Genomic DNA, 14,196 nt, shown 5'->3' with positions numbered 1-14,196 from the left:
TGCCCGCCAGACTGCGGGAGAGGGAGCGGCTGTCTGTCACAGGGCAAGGGACTCAGCAGAGCCTTAGCCAGATAGCAGCTCCACAGCCCTGTGACTCATCACGACAGAGCAGCTCCCGGCTCGGACAGCAGGGTCAGCCGTCACCCTGCAGGCTTCTGCCGACTCTCACAGCTGGGGGACAGCCCTGTCTCCCTTCCTCTTCCTCTCTCCCTCTCCCTCTGCCTTCCCACACATATACACAGTACCCTATGGGAGGTCATCTTTTAAAAAATTATTTTCTTGGAAGATCAAGTGACACAGAGATCTTCCAACCACTGGGCCAGGTCCAGAATGGTCACAGCAGCTAACGCTGGACAAGGCCAAAGCCAGGAGCCCAGAACTCCATCCAGCTTCCCTGCATAGGCCACTCGGCCCATCTCCCACCATTTTCCCAGGCACATTGGCAGGGTGGCCGGATTGGAAGCTGAGCAGCCAGGACTGGAACCTGTGCTCCACCATGGGACGGCCGTGCTGCAGGCAGCAGCTTTAACCCTGCACCGCGGCGCTGGCCCCCGCGGGAGGTTCTCCACTGTGCTGCGTTCTTTGTGCGCCTGAGCCGTACGGGGAAGTGAAAGCAGAGGAGTGATTGTCCAGACCAAGAGAGGGGAGCCCAGGTCCTGCACCCCTGTGTGCCCAGTGCGTTCCTGGCAGTCAGGAGTCTGCACCAGAAAGCACTGGAGACCTCTCCCGGGCATAGTCCCCAAGTACAGGACATGAGGGGCACCAGGCGCAAGGGACCCTGGCCCCAGCCCTTGGCTCGGCCTCTCCGTGGAGTTGGCCAGTGCCGTTCACAGAGGCCAGACTGGGAGCTGAACCACCTCCCTCTTGGAAAGGGGAGCTCGTGGCAGCCTCGCCCCTCTGACGGCCAGGAGAGCCGGGTGTGCTGCACAGCCACAGACGCGCAGCTTTCTGCCTGCGGAGCTCGGCGACCCGGTGATGGGCCCAGGGAGAGGGGCTCTGGGCAGCAAGGAAGGCCCCAGATTCCTGTGGCCCACAGTCAGACGGGATCGAGGCCCTGGGGTGCCGGGAGCAGGGCTGGCTGAGCGAGGAACTGAGCCTGGAGACGCAGCCGTCGTGAGCTCAAGGACGTTGGAAATGAGAGTCCCTGCCAGACGAGACTTGGGCTGCAGAAGAGAGAGCGAGGCACCCCTGACCTTCCCTGCGCCCGAGGTGTCCCTGTTGCCTGGCAGGTAGATGGGCAGGGCCTGGCAGTCGGCGAGGTGAGTGGGCACCCTGTGCCTTTTGCAGGTGGGCAGTGACGGGCACAGACTTCGCCCCGGGCTTCTGGTGAGGCTGCGGCAAGGAGGGAGTGCGCTGGCGGCTCCTGGGCCGAGGCTCTCGCTGTGACAGTGCTGTCACTGCTGTACCAGCAGCTTTCCTGCCGAACCCTGGAGTCCAGGGGTGTCTGGTAAAGGTCACTCGGGCTCCCGACAGCCCTCCATGGGGGACAGGATACAGGCTGTGCCGCCCTGTAAACCCGATCCCCAGAATGCGGCCCGAGGGAGGGAGGCGTGAAGAGGGAGCTGGCGTTGGCTTCTGGGTCGTGGAAACGGTGCGTCAGCACCACCGGACTTGCTGGCTTCATGGCCAGTGAGCTCTCAGCCTGCCCTGTGCTCCTGAGCTGGCACTCCGAGGTGGCGGCTGCACCACGCAGCCCCAGCTTCCCCGCCTGTTCTCGCCGTCCGGCGTCCAGGGAAAGCAGTCTGCTCGGCCTGCGCCCACTTCCTGTCTGGAAGCCCCTGGCACATTGTGCTCTTCCTGGAGGGTGCGGAGGGGCTGGGGTTGCCAAGCAGAGCTTGTATGGCAAAGCAGCGCCCAGGAAACCAGGGCTGCCCAAGTCTGACCCTGGAGACCTTGGCCTTGGGATGCGAGGTTGGGCACAGCAGGTGTCAGGTACCACCTGAGGAGGCCACGCTGCTGGGAACCAGTTCTCCCCACTGCTTAGTTCACCGGGTCGGGCAGGGGGCTAGATGCTAAGTGTCACCTGTGTGTGCACATCTTGGAAAATGTGCATTCTGTTCTTGTTCCAGGAGCTGTCGGAAGTGCCCTCATGTAACACAGCTGCGTACACACACATTTCTGCCAACTCAGCAAGTCTGAGCGGCTCCCCCTCCGCTACCCCCTCCCCAACGGGCCTGTCCCATTTGCCCTACAGTGCCACACCCCCGGTGACAGTTTTAAGTCCTTTGCCTTACGTAACTCCTTTGTTTCCTGTTGGGGCTAGCGTTGGCCGAGACGGACGGGGCTAGGCTGTGGTGTCACTTGCTGCTGACAAGTGTAGCCGTGAAAACGCTCTTACCTGGCGCACGCTCCCGCCCTGACTGGCCGGCCATGAAGCACGTCCCCGTAGCTGCCTGCCTTGAAGCGCACGTCTTTGAGTGCAGCCTGCTGGCATGTCCCGGGCACACCGGGACCGGGAGAGGACAGCACAGTTGGGGGTAGTGTAGTCACTGCAGTGGAAGGTGTCAGGGTTGGGCCAGACACTGAGGTTTCTCACTTTGCACAAAACCTATCTCCTCCGGGCCTCAGTTTTACCACCTGTAAAATGAACCAGGTCCCTGATGCTATCTGTAGTTCTCGGATGCCACGAAGCAACTTGCCACATGGCGCCGGGAGTTTGTGTAGGTGCACTAGGGAAGAGAGGGAGAGGGGCAGGCAGACCTGTGTGGGCCAGCGTGCAAGGGGCAGGCGTGGGAAGAGACTTGGAAGGGACCGAGGAACTGGATTAACAAGGACATGAAGCCATGCGGCCCCCCCAGCCAGGCACAGCGGTGGTGACTTCGAGCAGAGCCGCTTCAGTCCGGAAGTCTGCCAGAGACTGAGCTCTCACCTGGCACAGCTTAGCGGGACCCTGTCATGTGCACGCCGGCCTTTTTGTGCAGCTAGTGGGTGTGGGGCTGTGGTCAGACAGTACTTTTCCCAGGAATAGCAGCAGAGAACTTGGAAAGCTGTGGAGGCCTCAGATAAACAGTGGATACTATATAAAAGTAAGAGATCAGAGTTCGGACTGACAGGGTCCAGAAGGGAACAGGAGAGCACCACTCGAAATGGCGACAGCCCCATAGCCATGAGAACATGATGGAGGTTTCTGTGCCCTCAGCTGAGTGAAGACAGTGGTGTTGCCTAAGCAGAATGTCACAAGATGGCTTGGATGCTGATTTGGGAGAAGGGTGACTTAGCCTGGTTCTTGGTTACTGATCTTAGCTGCTCGGGCCCGACTCTGGACCCTCTGGAGGGCAGCTTCCCCCACCCCCAACATCTGGTATCTCCAGCCTGTCAGCCCCAGGTGCCCAAGACCCTGCCGGCCACTCCCAAAGCGAGCCCGGCTTTCTCACGGTTGCACCTGTGGCCCCAGAAGGACTTGAAGAGAGTGATCCTGTAGGTGGCTCTGCCCAGGGATTTCATCAGAAATGGGTGTGGTTCTCTGTGCTGACGGGAGCCTGTCTTTGAACAAACCATGTCTGGGAAGGGTAACTGCCCAGCCCAGCCCAGCCCAGCGGGAGGTTTTATAACGCAGCCTACTGGGTCACACTGCCCAGAGCTTAGCATCTTAACAACCTTTACCTGGCGAAGTCGGTAAGAGAGAAATCAGTAGCTCTGAAAAAAAATTTAATTTTTTATTTCAAAGACAGAAGGGGAGACAGGGATTCCCCCATGTCCGGTTCACTCCCAGATATGCACGACAGCGGGGGCTGGGCCAGGCAGAAGCTAGGAGCCAGGAACTCCGTCTGAGTCTCCCATGTGGGTGACAGATAACCCTGGTACTTGGAACCATCACTGGCCACCTCCCAGTGTTAGCAGGAAGCTGGAATCGGGAGTGGAGCTGGCACTTGAACCCAGGCCCTCCAGTGGGGGATGCCAGTGCCTCAAGCAACATCTTGAACTACTGTGCCAAAAATTCACCCTGCTAGAATTTTTTTTAAAGATTTATTTATTTGAAAGGCAGTTACAGACAGTTTGAGAGAAGGAGACAATGGAGATCATCCATTGGCTGGTTTGCTCCTCCACATGGCCACAATGGCCAGGGCTGGACCAGGCTGAAGCCAGGCGCCTAGAACTCTATCCAGGTGTCTCATGTGAGTGGCAGGGCCCCACGCACTCGGGCAGTCATCTGCCGCTTCCCCAGGAGCATTAGGGAGCTTGATTCGAAGTAGAGCAGCCTAGACCCGAACCAGTGCTGATACGGGATGCGGCATCACAGGTGGAAGCTTACCCCTCTGCCACAATACTGGCCCCGTCTAAAGTTTTATCCCAAAGCAAGAAAGGAGCTCCCTTTGCGCTGACATCGGAGCCAGTCTGTGGCCCACGGGGCTGCCCGTGCTCCAGCGCTGTGACCTGGCGCAGATGACAGCGATTCATAGCACACAGGTGCTTCGAGAAGCCCTCGGAAAATGGAATGGACAGTTAAGTTTATTTTGTTGCAGAAAACTATTTGACATCCATTCGTAGCTTTTGTTCATCAAATGCATGCTGTGAACTTTTCAAACACCTCTTATCAGTTCAGAGTTTCTAAATGTATTTTTAATTTTTATTTGAGAGGCAGAGAGAGCGGCACAGAGAGCCACCATCCAGTGGTTCAGTCTCCAAATGCCAGCAAAAGCTAGTGCTGGCCTGGGGCTGCAGCCAGGAGCCAGGAACTCTATGTGGATCTCCCGCGTGGTGGCAGGGGCCCAAGTCCTTGAGCCTTCGGTGCTGTCTGCTGGGGTCTGCATTAGCGGGGACTCAGGAGGCGGAGCTGGGCGTTGAACCCAGGCACTCGGAGGTGGGACACGAGTGTCTTAACCGGCATCTTACCTGCTAAGCTAAACGCCACCCAGATTTCTAAAAAGTTTCTGCAGCAAGATGAGCATCTTGAAATTCCGTATTCCATGAACCTTCCATCAGTCAGTCCCTCCTCCTCCTGCACGGCGCTTTCCGGTTTATGGGCAGCACTCCCCCGTCGGACCCTCACAGCGAGCACGGTAGCGGGCTGACTCGGCCCCTCCGTCCTCAGCCTCAGCTCCGAGTATGTGGCGCTGCGGATCGTGCTGACAGATGGCAGTGGTGAGTGTGGCACAGATGCACAGAGCTCGTGAGAAGCGGGGATCCTCTGTGTGAGTTGGGTCTGCGGAGCTCTGCACTCGGGGCTGACCCACACATGTGAGGTGCGGGATCCGTTTCCGACTTAGCAGACGGCATTTCTGGAGCAGGACCTAGGCCGTGCTCCCCTCCCTCACGCTGCCCAGGTGGCCGCGAGCCGCCTTCGGCGTGGCTGTGGTGTGTGTTGCCACCGACAGACCAATCCTGCGTCTCCTCCTGTCTGAACTCCCGCGCTTCTGGTGCTGATGGACGCGGGAGAAGTGTCACCCGGGAGGGTTTCGTCATAAAAATCCTCAGGGCCCCAGCTCTGTCGCTCTCGCTCCTGGTCCCTGGGCGGGTGTGTGAGGCTGTTGAGCAGAGAGGATGTGGCAGGTCGAGCCACTGAACACAAGTATCGCCGTGAACATCATCCGCTCAGGGCTACCGGGTTTTTTTTTAATTTTTTATTTTTTTGCTCTGATCCTAGAAAAATGAGCTGGAAAGAGTCTGCCCTTTGTTCTTGCAGGTGGCAGGAGCAGGTGACCCAGGGCGCTGCGTCTGCCCCCCTCCCTCTGCTCACTGCTGTCACCTGAGCATTGCAGGCGGCCTGGGGACATCCAGCTTGCCTGCCTTCCTGAGGCTCTGGCCTCTGCCTGCTCGCAGTGTCGCCGCCCTGCTGAGCCCGCCGTGTGGGGCAGCAGGGTCCTGGCCCTGAGCTCACTGCCTCGGAGGTGCCGTTTGCTCTGGAGGCTTTCTCAGAACAGGCTCTTCAGTGGAACCTAGGAAAGGGAAAAAAACGCTTCTCAGAATGATTAGCATTTGCATCACACGGTCCGACTTCCTCCTCCCCCTCCTCACACCCCCTCCCCTTTCCAGTCAAGGACACAGTACGGGCTGGTCAGTGCCGCCCCCATGTCTAAAACTCCCGTGTTTGCTCTGCGGGGACTTTTCCAACTTTACCTAGAAAAGAGCTCACCAGAACCTCAGCACTTGCGGCCAGCTGCTTCCTGCTGCCACTTCAGTGTCAGCGGCGGTGGAGGGAGCGCCCGCACGGGCAGGGCTGTGGGAGCACCGGACCCGCAGACGCTGCCTGAGGCCCTTGGTATGCAGCAGGCACGGAGGAGCCGCAGCCGGGCTGGCAGATGCATCGCAGATGTGCCCCTCCTCCGCCCACGACCACGCACACTCACCCAGGATGAATTCGTGTGTAAACACTGTCTGGGAGGAAGTGCACTTCCCCAGCACTGCACGGGCAGCCCGGGCGGTGAGCAGGAGTCTGGAGCTCGCACACAAGCCCGCACTTGGTCCTCAGGTCTTGGCTGAGCAGGGCCCAGCTGGACTCGGGTGCTCTCGGCTCCCGTACTAGCGGTTGGGAGAGGCCGGCACTTCGATTCCAGAGCGCCGATCCCCTGCACCGAGGAACCCTGCGCCGCCGCAGAGCTCGCCCTTCTGCTCAGGATGCAAAGGCAGCTGGAAACGAGAGCGCAGGAGCTAGAATGGCCGATTAACTTTAACGGCTGGGTCCTCCGTGGTAACCTGAGATGTCATGCAACAGCCCAGAGTGATTATTTAATTAAAATACTGGCACTGCCCACTGCGTGCAGCCACGGGGACCGCGCAGCCTCGCAGGCTGCACCTTCTGTGCAGTTGAGCTGTGTTCCATGCTTAGGGTTTCAGCAGGATGCCACCTACCCCAGCGTTTCAGTATTGGGTACCCAGGGAGACCCTGCGGGCAGGCACCTAGAGCGGGTCTCCTGTGCGGTCAGCACAGGGCCCAAGGTGACCTGCAGCAAGGAAGATGGTTCTTGGCAGTGTTCCGCTTGTTTCTCCAAACTTGATTCAGTGTGATGTCCTGCTCTAAGACGTGTGGGCTTCACCGTGGATGTTGGCAGCTGTTTGTTATTAACTAAACGTTCTAAAAAGCAGCTTTCTGGTTTCAGCCGCGTGCCCCATCTGGGCAGCCCCCGTGGGGAAGCAGGGCGCAGGGGCCTCCTGCGTGCAGGCTCAGACGCTTGGGCCCAGAGCTGGGGCCGCCGTCTGCACTGCTCGTCTGCTCCAGAGAGCCCAGCACAGGAGCAGTACGTGGCTGGGAGTGCAGGCGGCCTGGTTTTCACAGACTTCCCTGACTTCCCCCGCGCTGTGAACGAAGGGGGGATCGGCTGGGAGACAGTCTTCCTCTGTAGTCAGCCAGTCGCTTGTTCCAGAGAGTCCGGGCGCTGAGGGTATTAAAATGCCGGGTATAGGCTCCGGCATGAGCTTCCCGGCATCTCTGGAGGACCTCACTCAGGTGGGCACCACTGGAAACCTCTGTTCTGTGTTTATGTAGGGCTTGCTCAGCAAATGAACATAAGGAAGATGTTGAGAGCCGGGTTCTGGTGAATTCGCTAACACTCTGGGCAGTGGAGGCCCCTTTTGCATGTGACAGAACTGACCCACAGCCGAGTTCTCCGGCTGCTGTGTGTGTCCTCAGGCCCACCTGTGGGCCCTCCCCCTCTGCTCCTCTTCCACCTGGCCTCCACGCCCTTGCCACCCACACCAGGGTCACCTGGGGACACCTGTTCTCCCTTTGCAAGGCCAGGTGCTAGAGTGCCTGTGCTGTGAACTGCAGAGTCACATGGCTTCCCCCAGCCCATGTCCTCTCCTCCCACAGCCACGATGCGCATTCGTCAGTGGTGCCCATGCAGGAAGCAGGGGAACCAAGTCCCTGTTGTGTTCTGGTTGCTCAGCCGAGCTGGGCTCCTGCTTCCTGGGCCCCTGAGGTTTGGGGCAACTGCTCTGAGAGGAGTCGCAAGGTGGCTTGGCTTGTCTGTGCTGTTTTTCTTTTTTTTTTTTTTTTTTTTGGTCCACTAGTGGTTCTCCGTATGGCTGTGTTCGGTAGTACACAGCCTGGAGTCCAGACAGTTGAATGGCCTTACTGTAATACAGGGAATTGTGATTTGCTGTAAACAGGTTACCGTCTCCTGTGTATCACAGAGAGTAGCAAACTGGCTGGGGCCATGCCCAACCTGCGCCAGTATTTGTGAATAAAGTTTTATTGGAACGCAGCCCCACCTGCCCAGTGCAGAGCACGTGACTCGTGCTGGACAGCAGAGATACTCATGAGGAAGTACAGACACACAGTTCTGCCGGCCGCGGCCTCCCCGTGACGCCCCTGCGTTTGTCTCCCTGTGGGCCACAGGAACGCAACCTCGACTGGTTCCCACGGATGCGAGCCATGTCCCTGGTCAGCAGCGACTCGGAGGGCGAGCAGAACGAGCTGCGCAGCCTGCAGGAGAAGCTGGAGTCCACCATGAGACTGGTCAGCAACCTCTCGGGGCAGCTGTCGGAGCTCAAAGACCAGGTGGGTGAGGGCGCGAACCCGTCCCGCTGCGGCCCCATGCACCTGCTGGTGCTGCCGGGGACGGCTCCTCACTGGAAGCAAAACCAGAGCGGGGGCGCGGTACGTGCGCTCCTTCACTCGGACTGTACACATAGCCGCGTGCCGCCATCGCCTGCATCCTGCCGGGGGGCCGGAGAGGCGACCCCGTCCGCTCCGCCCCTGCGCCCCGGGACCTCAGGCTCCAGGCCGGCCAGAGGCGTCTTGCCCACGGGCCGGCTCCGGCAAGTTTCTGGCTGAGGTAGTTGCTCAGTGCGCCTACATCATCTTCACTCCTCCGCACCCAGGAAGCCCGCAGGACCGCCTGAGAGCCAGCCACTCTTGGAGGGGCTTCTCAGGCTTGAGTATGTATGCGTGTGTTTTTTTTTTTCTTTCTAAAATAATTATTTTTTGTTAGTTTGAAAAGTAGGGGGCAAGAAATCTTCCTCATGCTGGTTCACTCCTCAAATGCCACCAAGAGCCGGGAGCCAGAAACCAGATGCAGGTCTCCCTTGCGGTAGCAGGGACCCAAGTACAGGGGCAGTCACCTGCTGCCTGCCCTGGAGTGTTAGGTGTGGGAGGCCAACGCCCGTTCTCCCTGAGTGTCTGTAATAGTGAATCTGATTCCTGTCCAGCCCCGGGATGCCGTCAGGTCTCGGGGTCTTCCTTGCATCTCAGTACACACCGGAGCGGACTAGTGAGAGAAGCCAGGCCTGGGGTAGGAGGGCTGCCCGCAGCTCTGAGCCCACTGACAGTGAGTAATCAGCGGGACGCAGAATGACAGAAGACGCCCCGATTACTGTGTCTTACTCCACGCCCCTGCTGTGTGACACGTGACACGTGATGCACGTGACCGAGCGGCCCGCGCCCAGGCTGTCTGCTCCCGCTCCTGCCGTGCCCACCCCCTGGCAGGCTGCGGCTGCCTTCTCCCCGTGAGACTGTGGCCACAGAACTGAGTCCCGCCTGGGTGCCCGAGCTTCCACGTCACAGACACTGAGCGAAGGAAGCGCTCAGCTCTCTGAGCAGCGAGGCAAGCGGGCTGTGACTGCCGCCCGGCGGGCAGGCCTGCCGCCCTCGTGTGCCAGTGCAGCCGAGCTCCGTCCTGCACACTCCCCCTCCCCCTCCCCCGCTCGGAAGGTCTTTGCTGGCTTGTTCCTGTTGAAATCAGAAACCAAGCGTGTCCAGTTTAGTACAGAGTTCTGGGTCCGGGGTGCTGGGGCAGTCTGGCTGCCCTCGCCTACAGGGCTGAGACCTCACGGTGTGATTCGCTCGGGCAGCGGCGCCGCCCGCCTTGCAGACAAGGAGCCTCGCTGGAGGAGTGAGTGGAGGCGAGGGGTTAGCAGGACCGGGGCGACCGCTGTCCTCTCCCCGCGCCCGCCTTTCCTCCCCGCAGACCCCACCCAGCCCCACGTGACGGTGCAGGCGCTGCTGATGCCCCCGTCGGGGCTCGCTCGTGTGCAGATTTTGGTCTTCGTCTGCTGGGTTCCGTGAGTTTACTCTGCCTGTCGTGGTTGACTGCTGAAGGTGGTGGTCAAGTGTCAGGGCCGTGTCATCGCTGAGGACACGGTGACTGCCGTGTGCCACCTACCGGACCACGGCACAGGCGTGGCATTCTCACGGTCCAGGGTCGGGCTGTTCTACACGTGTGCTTCCACAGCTCCGTCCAGGCTGGGCTTACTCTCAGATCCCTGCATTGTTTCCTCATGATGCTTGTTTCTTTTCCCCTGCTCTTTGTTTAGGATGCCTTGTAGTAAACCACAGCACTGGCTTACGTGGTCGCACACGGCTGAGGTCCGTGAAGGTACTAGAATGGTCCTGTTTAAATGGCTTTGTTCCAGCTCTTGGTACCTTTTTGGGTGCCCTCAGTCCTCCTGTCTCACGTGCCTGTGTGGAAGCCACTCCAGGGGCAGCGCTGGGTACAGAGATGGGCCGTGTGTTCAGTTTGGGAGACAGGACTGACGAAGCACACCGAGTGTGGGAGGAGGTGGCAGTCTGGCGGCAGGTGGTGCAGGAGCTCAGTGGCCGGGGACAGACAGGCCATCACCCCCTCCTGTCCATGTGCAAGCACTTGTGTTCCTGTTTGCACACTGTTCAGACTGCACACACGCCAGAGCCCCAGGACCTGACGTGCCTTTGTGACACCAGCTGACGCTCGCCTCGTGTGTTCTGGGGCCTGGGTGAGCGCGCGCTCGGTTCTTGGCCCCCTCTGACTGTAAACCCGGTGTCCTGGTGGCTTAGACTGCAGCCCAGGCGGGAACAGCCAGTCCAGGCTTGGTTCTGAATGTGAGAAGTAACCCTAGGTACACAACCTAGGGTTAGAGTCCCCCTTCTGCCGGTCCCCCTCGGCCAGATGGGACCTTGCACAGCGCCGAGAATGTCTGTGTGTCAGCACCTCGGGGTTGCTATAGGCGCAGGGTGAATATTCCTGTCGCGTCAGTTGTCTATCGCAAGTCTGGAGAGACGTGAGATGCTGGTCCTTCCTCACGTGTGTTTTGATGCAGGTAAGAATGACACGCTAATGCTGCCTCGTGACACGATGCGTTCACATCGCATGTGTGAGAACAGGCAGAGGGAACTGATGGCAAGCTGTGTGGATGGGAATGTCGCCTGGCTTTCTTCGGGTCCCCTCTTGTGTCCAGGGGTTTTGCAGTCTGAGATCCTGGTGGTCCCCTTGTCATTGTGACTGGCTGACGAGCACTGTCCAGAGGACCATGCGCCTGAGTGCTGGCCCAGTTTCTTCTCATTTGTCCCTTCGATGCCTGCCATTGTGGTGACAGACGCAGCAGCAGCCAGGCGGCTCCGCCCTGTGTGCTCTGTGCCGAGTCTTCAAGGCCTTCTCTCATCCAAAAACAAGGGTCAAGTGCCCCAAAGACTGTTTGGAAAACGTGTTAAAAATACATGAAGAGACCCTGCGTGTCGCCTTGGCCAGGCCGGGAGCTGATGAGGGAAAAGCTCTCGGCCAGCAGCGTCTCCTGCCTGGCACTTGTCAGCACGGCGGACGGCGCACGCACGGAGCACGCACGGAGCCCGCCTCTGCCCGGCGCCTCGATCCCGCACACCGCGTCTGAGCTGCAGCAGGCAGCGCCTCTCCCGGGGAGCCCCCAGCAGCGGCTGCCGCTCTGCCCTGAGCACTGAGACACGCCCGGGGGACTTTCACAGCACACATTGGCTCCCGTGAACCCCACTGAAGCGCGTGCTGCGCGGCCAGCCCTGTGCCGGGGAGGTCAGGAACACGGTGCCCGTCTCCGAGGGAGGGTGCATGTCCCCCTCCCTGTGTGGGCAGGGGTGGGGAACCACTTTTCTGCCAAGGGACAATGGGGCGGGTGTCACATCCTCCCCGGGCCAGGCAGCGTTGCCCACGTGAACACTGGGCTGCCACGCGTCTGGTGACTCACTCCCGCCCGCAGCCAGCGGGGCACGGCCCCCACCCTGGTGTGGGTGAGGAACCAGACTCGGAGACAGTGGGCGACCGAGGCGTCAGGAACGAAGTCTCCCGGATCCCCACGGCTGCGTTCTGAGTCCTCTGATTTTAGGAAGCCAGAAACCTGCGAGTCGCAGCTTAACCCCTTGCAGCCACCAGTTCTTCCCTCAGCTTTCACTCCCAGGCCGGACGCGAGGGGCGAAGGGAGGAGCTCAGTGTGGCGGAGCCAGTGTGCCCCGAGGCAGCCCGGCCGAGTGGAGTCTGCGTCTCTGGGTGTGGGGAGCCGGGCCTGGTGTGTGGCTGGAGGCCCTGGCTGTACCCACGGCCTTGACTCCTCTGCCCTGCAGTGGGGTTGTGTCCCCTCTCCTGCAGGGTCTGGCTCATTTTTCCCTCTAACCAGCACATCCACGGTTACTGGGGACCAGGGGCGTGCCAGTCCCGCTGGAGCAGGCGGCACTGTTGGGCCTGGGAACCCATCAGAAAGCCAGAATCCTGTGCTGTTTGCTTTATGAAAGCTCCCTCGCATGACTGGGCGGCAGAATTCCCCGCCGCGCCCTGGGTTGTGAGTGACGCGGTAGAAAGTGGGTTTCGGAATAAACCCCAACCACAGAGGTCAGCGCGCGGTGCTGTGCAGCCTGACGCACAGGAAGTGTCTGTGTCTAATGATGAAACTTCTTAACTTTCCAGATGACAGAACAGAGGAAGCAGAAACAAAGAATCGGTCTTCTAGGACATCCTCCGCACATGAACGTCAACCCGCAGCAGCCGGCCTGAGCGGGCGCGGCGCGGCTCGGCGCAGCTGTGGGTCCTCGGTGGAGGAGCGCCCCGCCGGGCCCGGGGTACGTGTCGTAATCACGTGTCGGCAGGACGACGGTCATCTGTGCCAAAAACGCTACCATGCCTTTTTTGGAAGGACGAAACAAAGCACCTGATTTGCACTTGAAACCAGATCATAGATTTCAAAGTATATGACATGTATTTTGTATTTAAAGCTAGAATAGCCAGTATTTATGTTTTTTATACAACTGTGCAATACAAATTATGCAATCACCACGAACTTGTAACTCCCGAGTGTCCTGCCGGGAGTCACGTCTTTGAAGCTGGTGTGTTCATTCTCTGTCAAACGGTCAAGCGTCCAGTCTGCTGCTGCCAGACGCACACGCAGCCCAGGCCCCGGGCCTGCGGGCTGTGCCCCTGTCCTCCAGGGAGGCTGCAGCTCCTGGCGCCAGGGCCTCGGGGGCCGTGCCCCACCCATGAACTGTAAAGTCAGCGCTCATTTTAGGAAAAGCAACTTTAGTTTCAGAGATACTTTTAGGCTTCTAAATAGATCATTTAATCTATTTCTTTAAATAAAAGAGCCGTTTAGAGGCTCTTACTTTAGCTTGTGAGGAAGTTACAGAATTTTTTAAGGGAACTTTCTATGCAATGTTTGGGATGAATGCACAGCGCGGAGCGGTCCGTGTCACCTCGTGCGTGAATTCTGACCACGGCAGGAAGAACCGCGTGACGGATGGCTCGCAGGTGACCTAGTGCAGGCCGAAGCAGCGTAGCACAGTAGCTAGAAGTAGTAGCGCTATATGCAACCGTGTAGGGGCAAACAGGAACCACCCTGTTAGAATTCACAGCGGGACACCGACGTGCCCTTCCTCTGAAAGCCGCGTTTGGGTTTTGTTTCTTCGCCACCCTGATTGCTTGATGGATGAGAAGTGTGAAAGGAGACTTTTCTATCTGTTGCCCAGTTTTGTATCTGGATCTCATTTTACAAGAGAATCTCTGCACAGAAGTTTTAAAATGTACTGAAAGCAGAGTCCTGAAATGAGTACAGTTTGTAAATGCATATATAAACTATTTAATAAACTACGCGAAATAAGAAACCGCGACCGGCTGCAGGCTCTCACTCAGCGTGCCTCGCGCCCAGCCCCAGGCTTTCTCTGCTCAGCTGCTCGCCACGTTAACTCGGGAAATGCTTAGAGGACGCTGCCTGTGCGGCTCGGAGCACCATGAGCGAGCCTCGGAGCCCGCGCAGTCCTCGCTCATCTGGCTGCGGGCAGGAACGGGCTCTGCCCCACTCCACACCTGCTGCCGCTCAGCCTGTGCTGGCCCCAGAGCCAGAGCGGGCCGTGCTCGGTGCCCTTTTCCACACTGACTCCTCTACACACCGACAATGAGAACCATTACCACCGTGTTGGGAACTGGGTCCCGACCAAGTTCCCGTTGAATGAGCAGTTTCATTGCCAGTGCCTCCACTTTATAAATCTGATAAATTATAAAATAAATGAATGCGTTTCCAGTCAGCACAGCGAGGCGCTTAAGAATTTTTCCA

The 14,196-nt window shown here is 58.9% G+C and overlaps 1 protein-coding gene across 11 annotated transcripts in view; it reads left to right on the top strand.

The window, feature by feature from the left end:
* Positions 1 to 13,747, top strand: part of ITPR1 (inositol 1,4,5-trisphosphate receptor type 1) — a 299,108-nt gene extending 285,361 nt beyond the window's left edge. For all 11 annotated transcript variants that reach the window (XM_070050022.1, XM_070050021.1, XM_070050014.1 and 8 more), the window contains 2 exons: positions 8,276 to 8,437; positions 12,561 to 13,747. In XM_070050022.1, the coding sequence (XP_069906123.1) occupies positions 8,276 to 8,437; positions 12,561 to 12,647 (249 nt within the window). In that variant the 3' untranslated portion in view covers positions 12,648 to 13,747. The remainder of the gene's footprint in view (positions 1 to 8,275; positions 8,438 to 12,560) is intronic.
* Positions 13,748 to 14,196: the final 449 nt, after the last annotated feature.

The sequence above is a fragment of the Oryctolagus cuniculus genome, chromosome 10 (assembly GCF_964237555.1).
Source record: "Oryctolagus cuniculus chromosome 10, mOryCun1.1, whole genome shotgun sequence".
Taxonomy (NCBI): domain Eukaryota; kingdom Metazoa; phylum Chordata; class Mammalia; order Lagomorpha; family Leporidae; genus Oryctolagus; species Oryctolagus cuniculus.
This window is presented reverse-complemented; position numbering and strand designations above follow the sequence as displayed.